General features: G+C 52.0%; 8 protein-coding genes and 1 non-coding gene across 9 annotated transcripts; 4 read left to right on the top strand and 5 right to left on the bottom strand.

Moving 5' to 3' along the window:
• Positions 1-839: 839 nt before the first annotated feature.
• Positions 840-911, top strand: VE01_00570 (the record flags this gene model as incomplete). Its single annotated transcript has 1 exon — positions 840-911. It is a non-coding gene; the product is annotated as a tRNA-Gly (tRNA).
• Positions 912-1,284: 373 nt separating this feature from the next.
• Positions 1,285-3,581, top strand: VE01_00571 (uncharacterized protein). Its single transcript, XM_018270099.2, has 4 exons — positions 1,285-1,583; positions 1,653-1,871; positions 1,929-1,964; positions 2,020-3,581. Exons 1-4 carry the CDS (start codon positions 1,473-1,475, stop codon positions 3,511-3,513), a joined length of 1,860 nt encoding a protein of 619 aa, XP_018135239.1. The 5' UTR covers positions 1,285-1,472; the 3' UTR covers positions 3,514-3,581.
• A 256-nt stretch (positions 3,582-3,837) lies between these two features.
• On the top strand, positions 3,838-6,532 carry VE01_00572 (uncharacterized protein). The gene is made up of 3 exons (XM_018270100.2): positions 3,838-4,117; positions 4,197-4,331; positions 5,044-6,532. Exons 1-3 carry the CDS (start codon positions 3,914-3,916, stop codon positions 6,319-6,321), a joined length of 1,617 nt encoding a protein of 538 aa, XP_018135383.1. The 5' UTR covers positions 3,838-3,913; the 3' UTR covers positions 6,322-6,532.
• TAL1 (sedoheptulose-7-phosphate:D-glyceraldehyde-3- phosphate transaldolase) lies at positions 6,500-8,245 on the bottom strand. The gene is made up of 6 exons (XM_018270101.2): positions 8,034-8,245; positions 7,878-7,896; positions 7,810-7,821; positions 7,400-7,686; positions 6,957-7,340; positions 6,500-6,905 (listed from the first exon to the last, which is right to left on the bottom strand). The coding sequence occupies exons 1-6, from the start codon at positions 8,070-8,072 to the stop codon at positions 6,669-6,671; spliced, it is 978 nt and encodes a 325-aa protein (XP_018135240.1). The 5' UTR covers positions 8,073-8,245; the 3' UTR covers positions 6,500-6,668.
• A 478-nt stretch (positions 8,246-8,723) lies between these two features.
• VE01_00574 (uncharacterized protein) lies at positions 8,724-10,489 on the bottom strand. Its single transcript, XM_018270102.2, has 2 exons — positions 9,401-10,489; positions 8,724-9,285 (listed from the first exon to the last, which is right to left on the bottom strand). The coding sequence occupies exons 1-2, from the start codon at positions 9,942-9,944 to the stop codon at positions 9,158-9,160; spliced, it is 672 nt and encodes a 223-aa protein (XP_018135385.1). The 5' UTR covers positions 9,945-10,489; the 3' UTR covers positions 8,724-9,157.
• Positions 10,490-10,705: 216 nt separating this feature from the next.
• On the bottom strand, positions 10,706-12,018 carry VE01_00575 (uncharacterized protein; the record flags this gene model as incomplete). The annotated part of the gene is made up of 2 exons (XM_018270103.2): positions 11,471-12,018; positions 10,706-11,409 (listed from the first exon to the last, which is right to left on the bottom strand). The coding sequence occupies exons 1-2, from the start codon at positions 11,601-11,603 to the stop codon at positions 10,706-10,708; spliced, it is 837 nt and encodes a 278-aa protein (XP_018135384.1). The 5' UTR covers positions 11,604-12,018.
• A 400-nt stretch (positions 12,019-12,418) lies between these two features.
• VE01_00576 (uncharacterized protein) lies at positions 12,419-16,252 on the bottom strand (the record flags this gene model as incomplete). The annotated part of the gene is made up of 2 exons (XM_018270104.2): positions 12,419-16,105; positions 16,152-16,252. The coding sequence occupies 2 exons, from the start codon at positions 16,250-16,252 to the stop codon at positions 12,556-12,558; spliced, it is 3,651 nt and encodes a 1,216-aa protein (XP_018135386.1). The 3' UTR covers positions 12,419-12,555.
• Positions 16,253-16,322: 70 nt separating this feature from the next.
• Positions 16,323-20,081, top strand: VE01_00577 (uncharacterized protein; the record flags this gene model as incomplete). The annotated part of the gene is made up of 5 exons (XM_018270105.1): positions 16,323-16,435; positions 18,738-19,016; positions 19,088-19,368; positions 19,422-19,864; positions 19,917-20,081. The coding sequence occupies 5 exons, from the start codon at positions 16,323-16,325 to the stop codon at positions 20,079-20,081; spliced, it is 1,281 nt and encodes a 426-aa protein (XP_018135555.1).
• Positions 20,082-20,506: 425 nt separating this feature from the next.
• On the bottom strand, positions 20,507-21,609 carry VE01_00578 (uncharacterized protein). The gene has a single exon (XM_018270106.2). It carries the CDS (start codon positions 21,360-21,362, stop codon positions 20,556-20,558), a length of 807 nt encoding a protein of 268 aa, XP_018135382.1. The 5' UTR covers positions 21,363-21,609; the 3' UTR covers positions 20,507-20,555.
• Between the last annotated feature and the right edge of the window lie 6 nt (positions 21,610-21,615).

Consider the following 21,615-nt stretch of genomic DNA (forward strand, 5'->3'; position numbering starts at 1 on the left):
CTTCCTTCACTACTCTCTGTAAAATCTTAATATCGTGTTCATGCTTATACGCTGTTGCGAGGCGTGTAACGTATAGGCATAAGGTGTTGAGGGAGAGACGCGGGCCTAGCATTCCTTCATGCTTAATTACTAACATCTTGAAGAAGCTCTTCATGCAACCCGCGCTTAGGACCAGCGCTGGCTAGTCAATACGCAATGCAAACCTTTTACTCTTCGTTAGCGACTCTTCGCACTGACTTAAAGGGACGGAATCGTACTCTTGCCATAGTAAGAGGATAGACTTGTATCCTCTCTTTATTAGAGGGGCAACCTTTAGTGGACGTTTCTTCGTTAAGCCCTGCTGCTTGATATCTGCTAGTAGTCCATCCTTTGAGAGCTTCATAGCCACTAGTCTCTTTAAAGATCGAGGGACCTAAGAGGCAAGCAAAGAAGTGACCCGTAAAAAAGCAAAATAACTAAGAAAATTCTCAAGAACAAAGGAAATATAAGAGGTAAGATGCGAGGGAAAATGACAGGAAAGACGAAAGGGAAGACAGGAGAATGATGAGAAGAGAAGGAGACTGTGTGTGTGGACACCAAACTAGGGGTGGGCCATGCGCCGACATGATGTCCACGGCGTCGTGCGCACGGAAAGCTGAATCCTAGAATCGGAAACCCACTGGGACGCCTAACAGTCCAGGATCTGGAAACCAGAAACGGAATGTTGTGTTGGATGCTGCATAAATAGGGAATGAGAAACGAGAAACGGGGAGCTGCTTTTGCGCAGTCGCGATGTGGTGGTTAAAGCAGCCGGGCCCGCTAACATAGAACGGAATACGGTGACTGGTTAACAGGAATCCGGCATCAGTGGTTTAGTGGTAAAATCCATCGTTGCCATCGATGGGCCCCGTGTTCGATTCACGGCTGATGCAAAGTTTCGATCTCCATTTAGGAGTATCATCATTTTGCTATTTTTTTTTACTGTATCTAGCCAAAGGTTGCTATTGTTGTGGCCGAAATGTAGCGAAAAAAATTAAGTAAAGTACAAGTAGATATATTTTGCAATTGTGAATGTCGTACTGCTTGACTGGCATACAATTCAAATCAGCTCTCTCACTTATCTCTTGTCTTTGAAACTGGTTTTTTGTTTTTTTTTCGTTTCGTTCCTGAAATCTGTTGGTGTTGATTTAGTCTGCTTATTCAGCCTGCTTACCTCACTCAGCCAACCCTGGCTCGGGTAACAGTACAAGATCCTCCCGTTTCTGGGCGACGGTACCCGCGTACCGTCACCCAGTACCGGGGCCATCCCCGCGTTTGCAGCGCGGAGGTGTGGGGTAGCAGCTGAGGATCCCATGCTTCTCAACAGCTCCTACCTCGGATGGGATTCGAAGCTGGGCCTGGATGCTTAATGCTTACTTGAGCTGCTGATATCTCTCCTTCTTCACTAAGCTTCTCTCCTGTACAATTGTGGTAATGAAGAAGAAAGTTACAGTATGATTCGCCCGGTATTTCGATTCAATAGCCCACGGGCCTGTGCGCTTGTGCTTCGTGGAGTGCAAAGACGGGGACTTCTCACTTCGTCGTATGCCCAGGGACCAACAGAGGTATAGTCTTACCATTCTATTGCCCTCGTGCAGTTATTTCTCAGCATATACTGACTTCGTGCCTCATAGCCACCGCTACTCGACCAAACAATTCCCGAGCATTTCGCATCTATCGTCTCGAAACATGGCGACCAGAACGCGGTGATCTCGCGCGCCCAACAGACGCGACTCACGTATGAGGAGCTAGACCAGAGGAGCAGCTCTGTCGCAGCAGGGCTCCAGGCACAGGGTGTAAAGAAAGGCATGCGAGTGGCTGTTAGCTTGGGAAACAACATCGAGTTTGCAGTGGTATGACATGCCGATACATAGCTGGTTGGATTGGATGTGCTGATAGAAGGTGACCAGACAACATATGCCTTGTTTAAGCTCGGAGCGATTTTGGTAAGCACAACAGCAGTAGAAAGGTCTTGAGAACATGCGTTTGCTAACTTTATAGGTTCCGCTGAACCCAGCATTCAACTCCCCTCAAGTTATCTCTGCCCTGTCGCATCTCTCAGCAACACATCTCATAATCGGGACCGAGACCAACCTCCCTTTCAAACCTCCCCGAGAAAATATATCGCTGCTCAAACAGATTTCCCCAGATCTCACATCGGGATCTATCAAGTCTGCCTCCGTTCCATCCCTCCAGAAAGTCATCCTCGTCGACAACTCCGCCGGGCGCCTCGATGTCTCAGACTTCAAATCCACAACCTCCTTCAACGACCTCCTATACACGCAAACACCCCAATCGATAACCCCAGACTCTCCTCTCCACCGAGACGACATCATCAACATTCAATTCACATCTGGCACCACCGCCCTCCCCAAAGCCGCCTGCCTAAGCCACACCGCCATCCTCAACAACGGCTACTTCATTGGCTTGCGCATGGGCCTCACCCCCGCGGACATCATCGTCTCCCCACCCCCCCTCTACCACTGCTTCGGCTCGATCCTCGGCTACATGGCCTCCGCCACGCACGGCTCCTCGATCGTCTTCCCCAGCGAAGCCTTCTCGCCCTCCGCCACCCTCCTCGCCGTCCAAGAAGAGCGCGCCACCGCCCTCTACGGCGTCGCCACCATGTTCACCGCCGAGCTCGAACTCCTCTCCAACGGCACCATTGAAGACAAAGGCTTCGAGCATCTACGCACTGGCATCGCTGCCGGCTCCTCCGTCCCCCCCGTCCTAATGGGCAAGCTGCACGACCGCCTCAACCTCACCGGTCTGACAATCTGCTACGGCATGACCGAAACCGCACCCGTATCATGCATGACGACTCCCGATGACCCGCTCCAGAAACGCCTGGACAGCGTAGGCCGTCTCCTCCCGCACGTACACGCCAAAGTCGTATCCGTGACCGATCCAGGCCGCGTCGTCCCCATCGGCGAGTGCGGCGAGCTCGCCATCGCTGGCTACAACGTCATGAGCGGGTACTGGGGTGACGAGGCGCGGACGGCCGAGGTTCGCAAGACGGAAACGGATGAGCAGGGTCGCGAGGCTGTGTGGATGTATACGGGTGATGAGGCGCAGATGGATGCTGATGGGTATGTGCATATCACGGGCAGGATTAAGGATTTGATTATTCGTGGGGGCGAGAATATTCATCCGCTGGAGGTGGAGAATGTGTTGTTTGCGCATCCGCATGTGAGTGAGGCGAGTGTGGTGGGGATTCCAGATGAGAAGTATGGGGAGTGTGTTGCGGCGTTTGTGGTTGTGCATGGGGGGGTGAGGGTGGATGAGGGGGATGGAGAGGGAGGTGGGGAGGGTGAGGGTCCTATGGTTACGAAGCAGGAGTTGAGGGAGTGGGTGAGAGGGAAGCTGTCGGGGCATTTGGTCCCGAAATATATATTCTGGACGAAGAACTATCCCAAGACGCCGTCGGGGAAGATCAAGAAGTTTGAGTTGAAGACTGAGGGTATCAAGCTTCGAGATGCAGGGAAAGGATTGTAAAGGTTGTACATAGCAGCGATGTGCATATTCCCATTTATAAAGTATATACAGAACCATATTCAAAAATAGCTCTACAGAGGTCTCATGTTGCTTGCATCCATTATAGGTTGCCCTGAGGATCCTGAATCACAATGCTGCATCCATCGTGAGGCTCCCTGTCCCAATGCACTGTTATAAGTCATCGAGTCATAGTTCTCCAGCTACAACCCTTATTTCAAGTCCTTCCACCTCTTAAGCTGCCTTGCAAGCTACCCTGTTGTACCTGTCCCCCTCGCCACCTCTCCCCTGCCCCTCCATGACGTCACACCCACCTCCTATATATCAACCTCTTCTTCCCAGCCTCCTAAAATAACAAAATAACACACATAGACCTCTAAAATCCAACTAAACTCCCATCAAAATGTCAACCCACCCAACCCAAACCCCCCTCTCCACCAACACCGCCCCAACACAAACCACAACTACAACAACCACCACCACCCAGCACGCCCCCAACAACGGCGGTCTAGCGCAGAAAGCCCATTCTGCACTCGCTGCGGTGCATGGTACGGGCGAGGCGGTACGGGGACACTTTAACGCGGCTGTTGATGATGCGTTTGGCGAGGTTAGTTACGCCCCTTCTCCCAAGTCCCCAGGGGCACGGTTTTTTTGAGAAGTAAACAGAAAGCTAACGCCTATATTAGTCAAAGGGTGTACAGAAGAACGCGCGTGTGGAGAATGAGGGGTTAAATGAGATTGCGTCGGGGCATTTTGGGACGGGGACGAAGGTTAGGGAGGGGGCGGTGCCAGGGGATGGGGGGAAGAGGGGGAATGAGGTGGTATAAGTAAGAGGAGGGCAATGTATTGAAGTTTATTGGGTAGGAGGGCGTTTGTTCTCGGTTTTTGTCAGTCACTGTTTTGATAGGACTGGTTAGGATGGTATAGCTTGGGCTGGGAGGTATCCGTTGGGACGGGGTTTATTGGCTCTTTCATAGGGTTGTTTTAGGGTTTCCATGCCAGATCTGACTCAAATCGGTGCTTGTAGGATGAACAGAATCTATATAGACGGCTTTGGAGAGCATATAGCCCATTAATTGGAAATCCATAATATCGATACTTTAAAGTTGAAGATGATATCAAACGTGGGGATCCAGCCTGTAGGGGTCTCGTAAGCGGAAGGATCCGCGCTTTGGCTAAAATAAACTGCCAATTTTCCACCAAGCTCGTCGGACTCATTTCTTGAGTAACGCGTTTGATGCCACGCATACATTGAATACTAATAGTTCTATACGCCGTTCACCTCAAACTCCCAGATGTCCAAATTGACAATATGGATCCTCGCCTGTTTCAGCCTTCCTGATCCCCCAAACCACCGTGCCCCGCTAGACACACGACGTGGGGAAGTGCTACGGGCCGGACAGGGGTTACCATGTAAGCACGCGCCTCCCATCTCAATATCCTCCCCTCGTTATAAGTTAGCCATCTCCTCTCTCCATGCCCTCAATCGCCATCCCCCTCCCCCAGCGATGATCAGCTCCCCCACGGCACCAGCCGCACCCACGCCGCGGTCGCCCTCAGGCTCCTCATCGCAATCTGGCTCTTCTTCGGCCTCAAACCCTCCCGCCTCTCCCTCGTCCTAACTCCTCCACCGCCGGCCCGCCCATCCTCCCCAATGTCTTCGACACCCCTCCCCTCTCCTCCCCCGCCATCCGCAGCATCTGCGCCGACACAGTCTGGGACCCCTCCCTAGTATTCACCTGCAACTCCAGCGTCGGCGGCATCCGCAACATCCGCAACTCCCTCCTCAACTGCGTGCGCTTCACCATCTCCGCCGCCGCCTCCCTCGTCACCCCCCTCATCGTCGTGCGCAACGAATCCTACACCGCCGCCATCCGCACCGGCATCACAGCACCACTCTCCTACATGTTATCGCCCTCGCACTTCCGCGACTCCCTCGCCCTCTCCTGTCCGGGCCTAATCCTGCACGAGACTCTCGAATCCGCTATCGCAGGCGCCAAAAACCACGACCCGCTACCGCTTAAGCCAGAATACCTCCAATCCAAGAACCTCCCTCGCACCGGCCTCGCCTCCCCCGAAACCTGGAACGCGAACTTCACAACCTGGCTGCACGAGCGCATACCCCTGCGCGCGCTGCCAGCAACGAAAATAGTCCATCTCTCGCGCACATACCTCGCCTACCCGACCTACAGCGACGGCGTCAACTTCGCGCATCACTTCGGTTCCATCCTCAAGTTCCGCGACGACGTCCGGGTTCTCGCTACTAGCGTGCTGCGCGGCCTCGCTGAGCGGTATGGATACAAAGGGGTGCCGGATTTCTTCTTCGGTGCGCATTTGCGCACGGAGCGGGATGCGAAGCTGGGGTGGCCGGGGGGGGATTGGGTGTATAGCCGGTATGAGACGCAGGCTGCACTGCTTCTGTCCGCAGCCTCCAATGCAAGCCTCCCGCTCATATACGTCGCCTCCGGGGACCAGGATGAAGTCGCGAAGTTAAGTGCTGAGGCAGCGGCGAAGAATATGACAGTGACGACGAAGTTTGATGTTCTGGGGAAGGAGGAGGTGGAGAGGATGGATAAGATGAGTTGGGATCAGCAGGGGATGGTGGATTTTCTGGTGATGACGAGGGCGAGTGTGTTTGGGGGGGTGGGACATTCGAGTTTTGCGTGGAATGTGGCGTTGGGGAGGCATGTGGTTGGGGGGGAGTCAGGGGAGGGACATTTGAAGGGACCGCAGGCGTTGAATGATAAGCTCAGTCAGGTTTATGGGAAGCCGGGGGAGTATCCGGAGTATCCGAGTACGCTGTGGCCTTAGATTGGGGGAAGGGGAAAGAGATATGTATGGATATATACATCGGGGGAAGGGGAAAGGGATATGTATGGATATATAGAGGTGGATATGTAGTTTTACAGCCTCAATGTTGGATAGTGGGAAGGCAGGAGCGTGGCGCGATTATACCATATTTAAACGCAAATAGGCGGAACTGAGGGAGTAGCAAATACTACGCAATTTAATTTGCCTATCTATACTTCTGTTCCTACTCGGTCACAGCACTGCGGCGCCGATACAATTTTTACTTCCTCTCCCCCTCTCGTTCTCCTTGATCGCGGCTACAACCGCCCTCCTCACCACCTACTCAAAGCCACTTCCCTAACTATAATCTAGTTCTGGAGCTTCTCCTTGAGGATACCCTTCAGGGTCTCGGCGTCAGCAGCGAACTTGCTGATACCCTCGCGCAGCTTCTCGACGGCCATCTGGTCCTCGTTGAAGTCGAAGCGGAAGACAGACTCGTCGTTGATGTAGGTCTTCTTCTCGATCTTGAGGTTGTGTGCGTTTTCGGCCTCAAGCTTCCTTGGGACGGCGTCGGTGGAGTTCTGGAGCTGCTCGAGCAGGTTGGGCTAGGAGCTGTGTTAGTTATGTTACTTTTGAGTTTGGGGGTTAGAACTCACGGCGATGGTGAGGTAATCGCATCCAGCCAACTCGGTGATCTCGCCGATGCTACGGAAAGACGCACCCATGACGATGGTCTTGTAGTCGTACTTCTTGTAGTAATCGTAGATGGCCTTGACGCTAGCCACTCCTGGGTCCTCCTCCTTGGAGTACTCCTTCTTGTTGGCAGCCTTGAACCAATCCAGGATGCGGCCGACGAAGGGGGAGATGAGGAAGGCGTTGGCCTCGGCGGCGGCGATGGCCTGGGGAAGGGAGAACATGAGGGTCAGGTTGCAGTTGATGTCGTGCTCCTTCTGGAGGATCTTGGCGGCCTGGATACCCTCCCAGGTGGAGGCGATCTTGATCAGAACGCGCTCCTTGGAGATACCAACGGACTTGTAAAGCTGGGTACGGTGTCAGTACACTGGATTCTAGCTTTGGAGATGGGGAACTCGGAACTCACCTCGATGATGTGCAGGGCCTTGTCAACGGAACCCTTGGTGGAGAAAGAGTAGTGGGCATCGACCTCGGTGGAAACACGTCCTGGGACGATCTTGAGGATCTCCTTTCCGAACTCGACGAGGAGGCGGTCGAGGGCAGCATCGACCTGGGCGTTGATGTCCGATCCGCCGTGCTCCTTGCCGTAAGCGATGGCAACATCCATAAGCTTGGCATACTCAGGCTTCTTGGACGCAGCGAGGATCAGGGAAGGGTTGGTGGTGGCATCTTGCGGCTTGTACTTGCCGATAGCTGTTCTAGATGTCAGTTATTGAGCGTTGTGGGGTTAGGATGGCCGTGTTTGCGTCGGATTGCGATGTCGCTGCCGTTGAGTGGGGGTTTGTTGGGATGGCCCGGATGGCGGGGTATACTCACAGACAAAGTCACCTAGATGAGCAGTTAGCTGGCTGTTTTGGAGAGGAAAAGTTTGCAGAGAAGCTTACCAGAGTCAGAGACAACGGTCTATAGCAAAGATTCCACGTTAGCAATCGTTTTCAAGGTCGTGATGATGGTGAAGCTTTGGTGGCGGGGGGAGGTAAAATTGTTGACGATTGCATCCTCGATACCCCACCAAAACCGGAGACGGAGTAGTAACTTACAGTGCCAGTGGCCTTGAGCTGCTCCAATGAGTTGGACATGATTGCGATGTGTGTATGTGAAGCTTTAAAATTGAATTAATTCACAGATTATAATGTGATGGAATTGGTGTGTTACAGGAAGATGGAAGATTGTTGTTGATGTTTTATTGTGACGTGGGGAGTGTGGGGGGGGGGGAGGTAAAGTAGTTATGAGTAAGGGACGGACTACTACTACAGATGTATGATGAGGGGGAGCGAGGGGCGGCGTCCTCGGAGACAGCTAGCGCGGGGTCTTCTTGGATGGACATTGGTGGCACAGTATCTGTTACAATTTGTTACAAACAAGAGCATAATCGAGACAAGAAGGAACTACATTAAGTTAGTAATACAGTATAAGCAATACATATCTTTGTAAATCTCTCGAATCACCTTTCAAACCTCTCACAATACATATTAGAAACGACATCGAAATCGCTCTTTCTTATCGACTCTCCTATTCGTCAATCTTCAACAATCTTTGCCACACAACCTTTCACAACTTCTTAGTCATCTCCCAAGCTCCCATCTAAGCTCACTATGTCATACACGTGCATAACGATGGGCTGCTACCACGGAAGCCTGTCGGCCGCACCAATCGCTCGTTTTTAGCCTAAAAGTATATACTATGCTGTACGCTGTGTCGAGTTTCTCCGGCTGGAAAATACTCGATTGAACCTTATAGGAAACAATAAGAAAAAATAACCTTCTAGGTGGTTCCAGACTTTCATGTATGGTTCATGAAAAAACGAAAGATTCAGATGACCTAAGGCACACCCGGTGATGCTGACTGACAGCCGGCCGGGCGACAGTCTACCGGGTGACAGTCGACCGGTTTGGTAACTATTCACACTACATACAAAATTCCACCACGAGATCCCACTCGAGTAAGTCATTGTTCCCGTTCCGATCCCAACCTTCATAGCAAACCCCGACTCCATCGTACAGTCCGCATACAGTCCAAGTCCGTATGTACGCATCCCCAAATCCCGCATTGTATACCAATCTGATCATTCCTCCGAATCCGCCCATTGTCCCCAATCCAGACCCCAAACCCAAAAGCGCCTCATGTCCATAAATCGTGTCTCGTCGGCTCCGGCGCCGGCGCCCTACTTCCCCATCCACATAGCCGTCCCAAACCCCAGCTTGCTGGCCATCCTCTCCCTCTTCGTCCTCTGCTTCTTCTCCCGGAACCTGTTCCAGCTCCTCTCTCTCTCTTCCCAATCGTTCATCTGGGCTATTTACAATTAGCACTTATCCATCATCCCCGCACCCATAACTCCCCCATCCCCTCGCGCATTCCCCCCCAAGAAAATTAAAAGAAACAAAACGAAAAGGAAAAAAAATCTCACCAAGCAACCAATCCCACCTCCTATCCTCCCTCTCCAAAACCTCCACCCCCTCCCTCCTCAACCTCTCCCTTCTCGCCTCCCCCGCCGCCTCCTCCCCCACCAACTCCCCATCCTCCTCCGGCCTCACCCTCCTCCCCTCCACCCCCCCCACCCCAAACTCCCTCTCCTCCCTCTCCCTAACCACCATCAGCGCCGCCCTGATCGGATCCCGCGTCACTCTCGCCGCCTCCAACAGATCCGCCGTATCGCGCTCCGTAGCTGCCTTCGCGCGTCGAGCAGCGACGGCGTCGTAGTGCCGCGAGGAGGGGGTGGAGTGGCGCGACCAGGAGGTGGGGTAGTAGTCTGCTAGGGAGGGGGTGCGGGAGGTGCTTTGGGGGGGACGGGGGGGGATGGTGGAGTAGGAGGGGGCGGAGGAGAAGTAGGAGGGGGCGGCAGAGAGGATGGATGCTGTTTCGATGTCGTGGGGAGGGGAGGGGCCGCGGAGGGTGTAGGCGCGGGGGGTGTAGGCGGGGGGAGGGACGAGTGGGGTTGGAGTAGTCGACATTTTGAGTTTGGCTAGATAGTGATAATATGATAGTTCGGATGGTGGATGGTTGTGGGCATCGATGTGCGCATCGATGGGTTTGCGGGGTCTTGAAGGCTGCGTGAGTGAGAGGTGTGGTGGTGACGTCAAACTCACTCTATCGTGGTGGTATCGGAGGAGGAAGGCTGTGTGATAACAGCCTTTATGTAGGAGATGAGAGATGATAGATAAATGAGAGAGCTCACACGACAGTTGAAGGAGAGAGATGAATACTTAACTCGGCGTCATGACAGATGACCCTTATTGGAAGGATTAAATCGTCAGATAGCAGTACTGCCCTACCAGCCCAGCCGCCCAGCCGTGTATGGCGCAGCAACGCACCACTCCTTCGAGGTGCGGGGAAATACGGCCTTCGCCAACCATAACCTGGGGAAGGCTCTGGGCTAAGTATGAATACCCGCGAAAAATGCCTCGATGGGTCAGGGCTTGTTAATATTGCGGCTTTTTATGTGGGAGTTGAGAAATGTTGTTATCATTCTGGGCGTATATGGGGTGGGGGATCAGAGGTGCGTACTGTAGCCTTGCGGGTGGTCCGGAGCTAGAAGCACATGCATATTAAACTAGAAGGCAACCAGAAGGCCCACACTGTAGCCTGCATTAAGCTATTTCCGTAAAATTCAAAAGAGTTCATGATTAACAGTTCATGATCAACAAGTACAGTCTCATTATGATATACACGCAATCCCCCAACTCCAATCCCCCCCCCCAAAACAACCCCCCCTCTACTTCCTCCCCCCCCCCAAATGCCACCCAAACACCTTCCTAAACACCTCCATCCCCCCCACCTCCACCACATCCCCATGACACGGAATGATCCTCTCAAAATCCCACCCCCCAATCCTCCTCGCGCTCTCCCCAAACCCCTCCCTATTCGCCGCACTCGCCCCATACCAAAGAAACCTCTTCTGCCCCAACGCCCTCCCCTGCGTCGACGTCAACGCCCCAAACAACCTCGTCATGATCCCCTTATCCGCCGCCTCCCCGGTTCGCGAATACTGCTCCGTCGCTGGCAGATTAAACAAGTAGTCCGCCACGATCAACGTGCGGTCCGGCTTGTAGCAGAACACAAGCTCTTTATTCATATGCTCCGGCACATACTCGTACTCGAAATCCCGATCAAACTCCTCCGATATCCTAACCTGCCCCTTCAACTTCTCCGTAAACACCGTCGCGAACGGCACCTGCGCGCCGTGGCTGGGACTCTTGGGGTCCTTGGCAGCAGCGGCGCGCTTCTCAGCCAGTCCTTCGACGCCGATGACTTGTGCGGAGGGGTAGGCGCGCGCCCATTCGCTGACGAAGATGTGGTGCTCGATATCGGGGGCGATGATGTATTTGAGGTTATCGCCTTTTTCTTGCAGCTTGGCGCGGACTTCGGGGGTGAGGGCGGTCGGGGAGAAGACGGAGAGGGCGCCGGATGTGAGGCGGACTGGGAACGAGGGATTAGCCGGTTGAGCGAGAGAAGGGGGGGGAGGGTGGGGGGGATATACCGATTGTGCCGCGGCCGCCGACGCGGATGAGACCGAAGCGCGCGAAGGGGACGGAGAGGGTGGTGATGTTGGGGGTGATGTCGCGGATGACCATTACGGCGGAGGGGTTGCTGGGGACGAGCTTGGACGTCATGGCGACGGTGTGTTTGTCGTTGAGCTCAGTGATGTGTGGATGTTGCCGGGTTTAAAACTGGTAGTAGTTTCGTCTCTGTTGCTATTCAAGGTAGTGCTTGACGGTCAATTATGTTCTCTGAAGATCGGGGAATACAGATTATATTATATAGGTTTCACGATCTGAGACCCTGACAATTTCATGGCCTCACATCGATAGCGATAGAGCCAGTGACGCAACCGATAAGGTCTGGAAGGTCCTTAGCGCCAAATCAACCACGGTAGAGTGGATTCCTCGCCACTACCGGCTAAGTATATGATTGGATCGCCGTCGTGATATTTTCGTATAGATCTCTCCCCCATAACCCCAGATCACGAAATGCAAATACTATCCCAACAACCGCAGCCACATTTTTGTCTTCATGCTGACATACCGAATATCCCGGAGCAGCGGTCTAGGTTTTGGGTAGGGGTGGAGAGCATAAATGCAGGCACGGAAGCATAATTTTGCAATTATCCGAGCCGAGGTGCCACTATATTATTTGTAAGGACGGGCGTCTAGACCGTTTCCTGGGAAATGCGATACTAATCTACGATGATAAACTCAAATCATTGTGTTTGTGCTGGGCGCAGCCATATTTGCCGTCGGCTATACGGACTTTCATGCTCTCTCCCCTCATACAATCCAGATAGACCATATGCTAGGCTAGTAGGCATTTCATGAACTGTTTGTGACAAGGGCGACCGCATCTTATCGGTGACGTTTGTTACGAGCAAGATCACCAGTGGAATTTGTCAAGGGCACAGATCAACAGTAACATAGTCAATGTAATAACCCTTTTATTTGAATTCATGTAACAACATGCACAATATGCAGGCACATCCCACAACACAATCTATCCCAGTAATCCGATTCCCAGCGTGTGCCACAAAACAAAGAACAACCCCCCCACGCATCCGGCCATCCCACCCCTTTATCCCGGAAGTGCGTAAGAGTACCCCGTGCCCCGAATCATCCAGAAACAAATCTTCTTAAGTATGTACCAATTACTGGGCCTAATAGAAACGCCAAAGTACCCAGGCTCACGGCCCCAGAAGCGCGAAACGGTGCTGCGGGTGATTTCGTTGCCCGTGAGCCAGATGCTGCGCTGGCCGTAGATGAGGTAGCTTTGGTAGAGAATGTAGATCGTGAGGATTTGCAGGATTGCCGTGAGGAGGTTCGGCCAGAGGGGTGGGAGTCTGTGGATGACCTTAGGGTGGGTGTCGGGCTCAGTGATGTTCTCGACTTGGGATTCGAGGCCTATAACGGTGGGCTCCTTGGTTTGGGATTCAATGTCGATATCCGTGAGTCTGGTGGTGGCAGACTTGGAGGATTTGGTGTTAATGCAGATAAGGCGACTGATGTTGGAGAGGATACCAGAGGAAAGCCAGCCAGCGGTGTTGACAGAATGGAAGCGTTGGATGAATGCCGCAAAACTTGGGAAGTAGTGCGCGAAAATAGAGGAAAGGCGGCCAGCGATGTTGATAGGAAGGCGTCGGATGAATGACCCAAAATTTGGGAAGTAGTGCGCAAAAAAAGAGGAAAGGTAACCAACAATGTTGATGGGATTGAGGCGTCCTAGGAATCCCGTAAACTTTGGGAAGGCGCGCGCGAAAGCGGCGAAAGGGCGACGAACGATGTTGACAGGATTGAGGCGGCCTATGAATGCCGCGAAATTGGGGTATGAGTGGGAGAAAATGGTCCACAGGTCGACGTAGACAAATAAAAAGGCCAAGATGGGGCTGCGGACTTGGTGAACAGTGTGTTCGATAATCTTGTCGACGATGACCTCTTTGTCGACATAGAAAAGTTGTTCGACATATTTGACATCTTTCTTTGGTCGGCGAGTGAGGATAGCGGATAACTTCTTGGATTTGCTGGCGTATGATTCATTTTCAGTGTCGGAAGAATCTTCGAGTTCGCTGTCGGTCTCGTCGCTGGACACGGATGGTTCAACGGCAGTAACGGAAGAGTCGTCAAAGTTGCTAGCAGTCTCTTCATGAGGACCAACTCCAGCAGTGGAAGATCCTTCGGATACGCTGGGAGCTTTCTTGTGAGACTCTGATGGCCCAACTGTATCAGTGGAAGAGTCTTTGGGTTTGGTGATTGGTCTCAGGGGCGTCATAGGCTTTTCCTTGAGCATCCGACGATGATCTTCCATAAACTTCTCGGAATCTCTCTTGTCCTCCTTCCAGGCAGCCAACTGCTCATCCAGAGTTGGGATCAAGTGTCTATCATCGCGTGGAGGGCGAGGAAATCCATGAGTGCGCTGAGCCCTGTGAACAGCCGCGATGCGTGAAACATGCAACGCGTCGTCGGAGCTGTTGCGTTCATTCTTCACCTGTTCCTGGAGCCTGGAGGTCGTGGCTTTCTCCTTTCTCAATGCCTCATCCAGATCATTAATCTTCTTCTTGTGCCGGATATTGGCTCTATTGAGGGAGGTGCATTCATCATTGGCTTCAGTGAGCAGTCCATCAATGTAGTTCTTCTCGCGGATAGCAACCCCAATGTCTTTTTTCAACTTTTCGACTTTGGCGTGATGGTTGACGCTTTCGGTCTTCGTGGATGATTCCAACTCTCCGAGGTCATTGCTGAGTTTTGTGACTTTATGTGTGAGCTCGGAGATCTCGTATTCCTTGTGTTGTGCCACGGCCTTCATCTCGGCAACCGTATCTGTGAGTTGGGAGACTCTGATATTGGCGGTTTTGTATTGTCCTTGCATATCGTAATAGTCTTGCTCGAAGCCCTGAATATTCCTCTCCAATACAGCCGTATGCTTAGCTTCTGCATCGTATTGGTCCTTCCAATGTTGCTCAGTCTTGGATAGTTCGGCCTTTTCCTCCTTCGGTATTATTAGGCCTTTGGCCTTGTCCTCTTTTTCTTGGGCCTTACGTGCCAAATCCTGCTTCTCGGATTCTGCCTTCGTCAAGGCTGTCATGAGGGTCGTGACCTCGACCTCCCTGGCCGCCACATTTTCCTCTTTTTCTTGGGCTTTGCGTGCCAAATCCTGCTTCTCGGTTTCTGCCATCGTCAAGGCCGTCATGAGGGTATTGACCTCGATCTCCTTGGCCGCAGCGTTGTTTTCCATGATCGCGATCTGTTGGCGATGGTAGTTGTTGGCAGCAACGGCTTCATCGATGTGCGCCTGGGCCTCCCCGAGCTTTTGTACCGCAAAATCTCGCTCTCGGGTGCGGGTGTCCAGCTCTCCGTTGACAAAGGAGACCTTATTTGCGAGTTCGGTGACTTGGTAGCGAATTTCGTTGCTCTCTTTGTCGAGACTGTTCGCTGCATTGGCGATCTCGGAGACTTGGCGCTTGAGTTCGCCGTTCTCTTTGTTCATGGCGTTGCAGGACTGCTGCGATGCGGCGAGTGCGTTGCGGCAGATCTGTAGTTCTTTCGTCGCGGCCATGTGAGTGCCGGTAACCGAGTCCAGCTTCTCTGAAAGCCGTGTTTCCAAATCTGCAATCTTCAGATCCGATTCCTTGCGGGCCTCTTCCAATCTTCTGATATTGGTCTCCAGAGCAGCGCTGTGCACGTCAGCGGCGATCAGCTTATGTGTGGCGGTATTGAGCTCTTGCATTGCCAGTCCCACCAGTGCCCGATCTTTTTCAGTAGAGCACTCCTGAACGGTATCGGTCACAGCCACAGGGTTGTTAATCACAGTGTTGTTGACCACGGTGTTGTTGACCACGGTGTTGTTGACTAACTCCATATTGGCGGCGTCTGAGAGCACTGGAACTGAAGTTGTCACGCCCATAAACGTTAGAGTCTGTTGGCCAGACGAGGGAATTGGAGCTCCACCCCAATAGGGGTTGGATGGGAAGGAGATGTTCGGGACATCCGCCGGGTTGCTAACAGTGAATGGCATCATTGCAGCAGCAGCCTTCTCTGCCGGCGTAGCCCTGACGCGAGACTTCGGTTGCAGGATTGGACGCATGCCGACCGGAGGGATCTTCTCGCGGTACAACGAGCCGTTCGACCCTTCAGATCGAGCGTCGTCGTCGTCGTTATATCGGTACTCACCCGGGAGATGTTCGAAGTCGAAACTGCGGAAAGATGCCCGAGAATTCGCTCCGGAACGATCCGACCAAACCGGGTCGTCCCAACCAGGCTCTTCTTCATCCAGGACTGCGAAGGCCAGTTGAAACTCCCGGTCCAGCGCATCATCAAAGTCCAGGTCAGCCTCCAGGTCGCATGCTGCCTGTTCCTCCAGGCCTTCCTTGAAGGCTTGGTTGGCCTCCTCAAGCATGGCGAGGATTTCAGGATCGACATTCGAGTCGTCCTCTTCTCCTTTATTGGACTGGTCAAACATGGTGAGGATTTCAGGATCGACATTCGAAGGGTCATATTCTCCTATATTGGCAAGGATCGCAGGATCGATATTCGAGTAATTATGTTCTCCTTTATCAGGCTGCGCCGAAATAGCGAGGAGTTGAGGATCGATATTCGAATAGTCATATCCTCCCTTATCGGGCTGCGCCGACCTGGATACCGTTAGTAAGATTCCCAGGACTAGAAAGGGTTAATTACAGAGAGGAGTGCTGGTTATTGGTGGACGCATTCTGCTCCGTGGTTGTTGTTGGTGGGTCCATGATGGTGCTGATGTCGATGTTGGTGCTGGTGTTGGCCATGGTGTTGGTGGTAGATATCGTGAAGTTAATGAAGAAGTTAATGAAGAAGAAGTTGATCAAGAAATTGATCATGAAATTGATGAAGAAGTTGCTGAAGAAGTTGATGAGGAAGTTGATGAAGAAGTTGATGAAGAAGTTGATCAATGAATTGATGAGAAAGTTGATGAAAGAGTTGATGAAGAAGTGAAGTCGATAAATTTAGTTTGAAGTGTGAGAGTGAAATTAAGCAAGTCAAAAACTGAAGGGTTGTGCCTCAGTTTCTATCATTACTTCTGGCTCCTATTGTGACCGACAGTAGCGAAAGTTATAATGGGACTCAATAGACACCACAATAGGAGAACAACGAGGCTAGCTTAGTTTCCCTTGCCAAATAACCAGTACAATAGCTATTGTTCTCAGTCACTGACCCCGAATTAACCAATCACTGAAAGGTATTCAATGGAGCTTATATATACAGTTGAAAATAAGTTTGATACAGTTTACCCAATATATGAATGTGAACAAAAACCATTCGCCATAGCCAAATCCAGACGCCGTGTTCGCCGTGTTCGCCGTGACATATTATAGTACTCCTCATTAACAGAACATCCCATGAAATGAGTCCCTTTTGGCTTTTTTAGAGTCCAGAAGTGGCTGCATCACGAGATCTTCGTGGAGTTGCTTCTCGCGTTGAGCCTTCTCAGACTCTGCTTCGCGCCCATACACCGCCCCAGCAAGGAATGCTGCTGCAACTGCGCCGAAAAAGCACAACGCCGTGGTGGGATCTACGGCGGGAGATTTTTGAAGCCCACTGATGACATCTGCACCCAGGCAGACGAGCCAGAATACGACCCCAGTGACCAGGAGGCTTTGTGAAAAGGAGAGGCAAAACATTCTATGGAAGTCAACGCCCGACGCTTCGATACGTTTTGGGCAAGAGCACTTACGTCGAGGCCACAAGCAGCAGCTAAATTCTACCGAATATCTTGTAATAAGACTATATATGCCGACTTGGCGCAAGGCAACTTTGACTCTTTTGCTTGATGGAAGTGAACTGGTCTCGCAAAGGCTTTGGTATCGGTATGGGAAAATCGAAGAGAAAAGAAGAGAGAGAGCGACGACGACAAATATGAATCACAAACCATGAATATACTACCGCTACCTTACTTCCATTTAGACCAGGTCTCCGGTCATACCAAAGACCCCATACCGTACGATGCAAGGGAACTTTCATTGTGTTTGAGTCCGTCGTCTTCGCCGATGAACAGATAACTTCACTTCGTCCACATTTGACATACTCTACTAAGTACTCTAGCCTCGAAGCCAAAAAAAAAAGGGGGGGAAGCTAAAACAGAAACATTTAGCTCCTTTAACTCCAAACTACTCGAGTATGGTCGCTCCTAGCTTCCCACCTGAAGAGTCATCAAAATTGACTACGAACTAGCATGGAGAAACATTCGACCGATCCGCGATAAAATTAGAAAATGTGGTCCGTTGCCGCGGTCCCCGCGGTCTCCGGCATTCCGGGCTCTTGGCATCATCGTTGCTATGGATACACGATGGTGACGAGTACTTACTCCTTTTTGGACATACCTCGGGACAGAGTGCCATCAAGGTACTTTCGGTCTCAAGCCGGGTGGATCCTCGAGGGTCTATGAATGGCGAGATCCAGGGGATTTCCAGGGTTTGTGTTCTTGCTAATCCTTTCACATGCGACTTGTTATGCAGTGAGGGAAACAACGGGGTTGGGGGTTGCGATATGCAGGAGCTGTTTACTTTGTTGGCACGGCGAGTCCAATGGATGCTGTCCACGCGTGCTGGCGGCAGGAGCCTCACCGACAACCCAACCACCGCAATACTATTATACATGACATGGCATGAAATGAGGCTGGGAGCAGAAAATAGAAGGCAGGATATGACTCTCAATTGAGACCTTTCCGATAGTTTCGGTGCACATGCGTTGCAGTTCCCTGGCCGTGTAGTGGCATCTTCCTCGTACTCTGTTGTTTTCCCTGTTTCCCCGGCCATGTCCAAGGAACTCCTGAACATCCAAGACTTCCCCGACAACCAATGTTAACCGCCCATTATGTGACAATCCCGTAACTCCACTCCAAGTTCAATTGTAATTGGGTGGCGACGCACGTTCAGCTCAAGGCAAATCTCGTGGATCCCACTTAGGAAATGTGGTGGCTGTCTGAGACCTCGCCTACGTTAGCTTTGTTGACACCCAAACAAACAACCCCATACAATTTATTGACCTCGACCTCCACAAACTGCCACGAATCTTTCCTCTTCCTTCCTCATCAACACATCTTCCTCAACAATTCTTACACAAGATTCCTGCACTACCACCTCATCCTCTCTCCACTTCAAAGAAGACTACGAGTTAAGAAGCGTTTATTAAGACGCTTTCTTCCCTCCCTTCTTCCCAGTGAAGCAAGAGGCCCCTTCTTGTATACCTTTCGTTACTCGGAAGGCATTCGAGAAGTGATCTCTCGCGCCAAAGAGCCGGCAATCTGGACTTTGACGCCCGTGTTCCGATCCCCTTCAGCATCTTCCCGTCGACGTATAGAAACGTCGCCGCCGCACCTACCAAGGTCGAAGAAACTCACGTCGAGGGTGAGATCCAGCTTCCAGCTCCACAGCAGAGCTCCGCCGGACGGGACGGTTACCAATCTTCTTTCACCGCCAGCCTTCCTCCTCAGGAGCAAGAGCAACGCACAGAGGAAAAGGTCCACATCAACGTTAAGGAGGACCGCCACCACCGTCCGAGCCTATTCCGCAGGTTAGTTTAGAACCCCTATTCCAAACCAATGCCATGCAACAACACCCTTGCTGACCCGAATCCCCATCCAGACCTATCCAGGAGCACTCTACCACCCACATTGACGTCCAGTTACCTCAGCGTCACCAAGAGCAGTCGCAGCAGTTCCAGCCGCAGTTCCAGCAGTCGCAGTTCCAGCAGCCACTGAACCAGTACCACTCGGACAACAACCTCAACTCGACAATCGATATTGCCGAGCGTCAATACCGCACCCGCTACCAACCTAACTTCCAAGAACGCGTTAGCATCGAATCCAACGTTCAACCTTCCAAGGTTATCATCAACGACAACATGGGTTACTACGATGAGTCTGGTACGTAGCAATCCTTTAGATGCAACCTTCTCCAAAACTAACTTTCCGTCAAGGTCACTACCACTCCTTCCGCAACGGTCTCCACCGTGCCGCCGACCGCATTGTGAACGGCAGCCACCACCACCACAACCCCGAGATTGATGTGGAGATCACCTCTACCACCAGCGGTGGCAGCAGCCAAGCTCCCCGTTCCCAGTCGGTCCAGGGTGGCGGCATTCCCAACACCATCACTATCCCAACCAACCACGTCCGCATTGGCGACATCGTGATCCTCCAGGGACGTGCCAGCCAGGTCATCAAGATCACCACCTCCCCTGCCACCGGCCAGCACCGCTTCCTCGGTGTTGACCTCTTCACCAAGCAGCTGCACGAGGACTCTTCGTTCATCTCCAGCCCATCCCCATCTGTTGTTGTTCAGACCGTTCTCGGCCCTGTCCTCAAGCAGTACAGAGTCCTTGACCTGAACGATGGCACCGTCGTCGCCATGACCGAGACCGTAAGTAACCCCACTTGTATCAGTAGTAGAACCATACTAACAACAATTCCAGGGTGATGTCAAGCAGTCTCTCCCAGTTATTGACCAGTCCAACCTCTGGGCTCGTCTTAACGATGCCTTCGAGAGCGGCCGTGGCTCCGTTCGCGTTCTCGTTCTCAACGACCACGGTCGCGAGCTCGCCGTTGACATGAAGGTCATCCACGGCTCCAGATTGTAAGCGTTAGTCTCAATAGAGGAGATGAGTGTGAAAGCCCAGATGTAATGATGGCGATGAAATTGTGGAAATTTGGCTGCGGCATTGGGGATTTGATATTTTCGCGGTCTCTTGGTTCAGATATTGCATTGATACAACAGTTGACATGGATCTAAGATGACAGCATTGCTTTCTTCTTGATTCGTAGTACAGCTGTGGGTATATTATATCGAGCTGGAGTTGGACAGTATGTAGCATAGAGAGCAATAACTGAGTTTTTGAGAATTCGTATAACTACGTTCAATATTGTATGGCATGCAAATGTGATTCTTTGTTTCTCAAATAAATAAATAAATGTAACAACAATAAATAAACAAGAATTTAACTTCACCATTTGTGAACTTATTTTTCGAATTACTGTTGACGAACAAAATATATAATTATATAAACATGCTTATATTATCTGTAATATTTTGTTTCATTTCCATATTAATTATCTCAATCGCCTTTCCCACTCCTCACATCGTCTTCCCTACTCGTTCTTCTCCTCCCATCACTATCATTGCTCATCTCTCTCCCAAATTCTTCGCCAGGACTCCTTACTCTCCCCTCCTCACTACCCTCATCAACATCACTCTCAGGTCTCCCATTCTCGCCCTCCAACATCACCACATCATCCTCCTCTTCCTCCAACAACGCCTCAATATCCCCCAACGCACTAACCCGCGGCTCCAACACCTCCATATCCTCCAGCTGCTCCCTCTTCGGCATCTTCCACAGACTCGTCGCGCATATCCTCTCCTTCGTCAACAGCTCATCCACAAACTGATCCACAAATGTCAAGCTCGTCCCCTGCCTCCCCCTCCTCCTCAGCTTTCTCCCATCCTCCAAATACGGCTCCAGCGTCTCATAAACCTGCTTCGCCGGCCTCGTCAACCTCACATAAAAGCACGCCAGCGCCCTCAAATACTTGAATCGCTCGCCCCCATACCCCAGGTACTCCTTCAGAATGTCGTCCCCCGGCCCCAGCTGTAGTAGTTTGAACGCCAGACACAGGAACGGCGACGGCCGTTGCGAGTCACCGTATGTCCCCGCCACGAAATGAACGTGCTCGACCACGCGACTCACGATATCGGCCTCGTTCAGCGCGAAGCACTGGTCTTTCCAGAAGTAGCAGTCGATGATGCGCTCGCGCACGGGCTTCTCGAAGATGGTGGCGGGGTTGAGGCCGTTGGGGGCGAGGGGGGCGGAGGAGCCGCGCTCGTCGAGGAAGCGCTTTTCGTCGGCGCGGTGGTGGCCGGACATTGTGGTGGTGGGTGGAGGAGATGTGGAGGAGGTTCGGGCGTGGTGACGGTGGCGATGGCGTAGCTCGTGGGTTCTGTTGGTGGTAGGGGGTTGTCGCGGGCTTGGTGTGGTATAATTCGAGTTGGATTAGTTTGAGATATCGGTGTAGGGCATGGTAATGGCGCTATGATGGAGTGTACTGCGATAGCTGTTGGATTGGAGCGGTTTGGTTGGGGAGTGTTTCCTTGAGGCTGTCGCAAAAGTTGATGGCGAC

The sequence above is a fragment of the Pseudogymnoascus verrucosus genome (assembly GCF_001662655.1).
Source record: "Pseudogymnoascus verrucosus strain UAMH 10579 unplaced genomic scaffold scaffold_1, whole genome shotgun sequence".
NCBI classification, from domain to species: Eukaryota; Fungi; Ascomycota; class Leotiomycetes; order Thelebolales; family Thelebolaceae; genus Pseudogymnoascus; species Pseudogymnoascus verrucosus.

Coding starts and splice junctions, on each gene's coding strand:
- VE01_00571 (XM_018270099.2), top strand. CDS start 1,473: ATGATTCGCCCGGTATTTCGATTCAATAGCCCACGGGCCTGTGCGCTT. Junction 1,584..1,652: donor ATGCCCAGGGACCAACAGAG/GTATAGTCTTAC, acceptor CGTGCCTCATAG/CCACCGCTACTCGACCAAAC. Junction 1,872..1,928: donor ACAACATCGAGTTTGCAGTG/GTATGACATGCC, acceptor GAAGGTGACCAG/ACAACATATGCCTTGTTTAA.
- VE01_00572 (XM_018270100.2), top strand. CDS start 3,914: ATGTCAACCCACCCAACCCAAACCCCCCTCTCCACCAACACCGCCCCA. Junction 4,118..4,196: donor TTGATGATGCGTTTGGCGAG/GTTAGTTACGCC, acceptor CGCCTATATTAG/TCAAAGGGTGTACAGAAGAA. Junction 4,332..5,043: donor GGAAGAGGGGGAATGAGGTG/GTATAAGTAAGA, acceptor CCACGGCACCAG/CCGCACCCACGCCGCGGTCG.
- TAL1 (XM_018270101.2), bottom strand. CDS start 8,072: ATGTCCAACTCATTGGAGCAGCTCAAGGCCACTGGCACT. Junction 7,341..7,399: donor AGGCCCTGCACATCATCGAG/GTGAGTTCCGAG, acceptor CACCGTACCCAG/CTTTACAAGTCCGTTGGTAT. Junction 6,906..6,956: donor GCGATTACCTCACCATCGCC/GTGAGTTCTAAC, acceptor CACAGCTCCTAG/CCCAACCTGCTCGAGCAGCT.
- VE01_00574 (XM_018270102.2), bottom strand. CDS start 9,944: ATGTCGACTACTCCAACCCCACTCGTCCCTCCCCCCGCCTACACCCCC. Junction 9,286..9,400: donor GAGGTGGGATTGGTTGCTTG/GTGAGATTTTTT, acceptor AATTGTAAATAG/CCCAGATGAACGATTGGGAA.
- VE01_00578 (XM_018270106.2), bottom strand. CDS start 21,362: ATGTCCGGCCACCACCGCGCCGACGAAAAGCGCTTCCTCGACGAGCGC.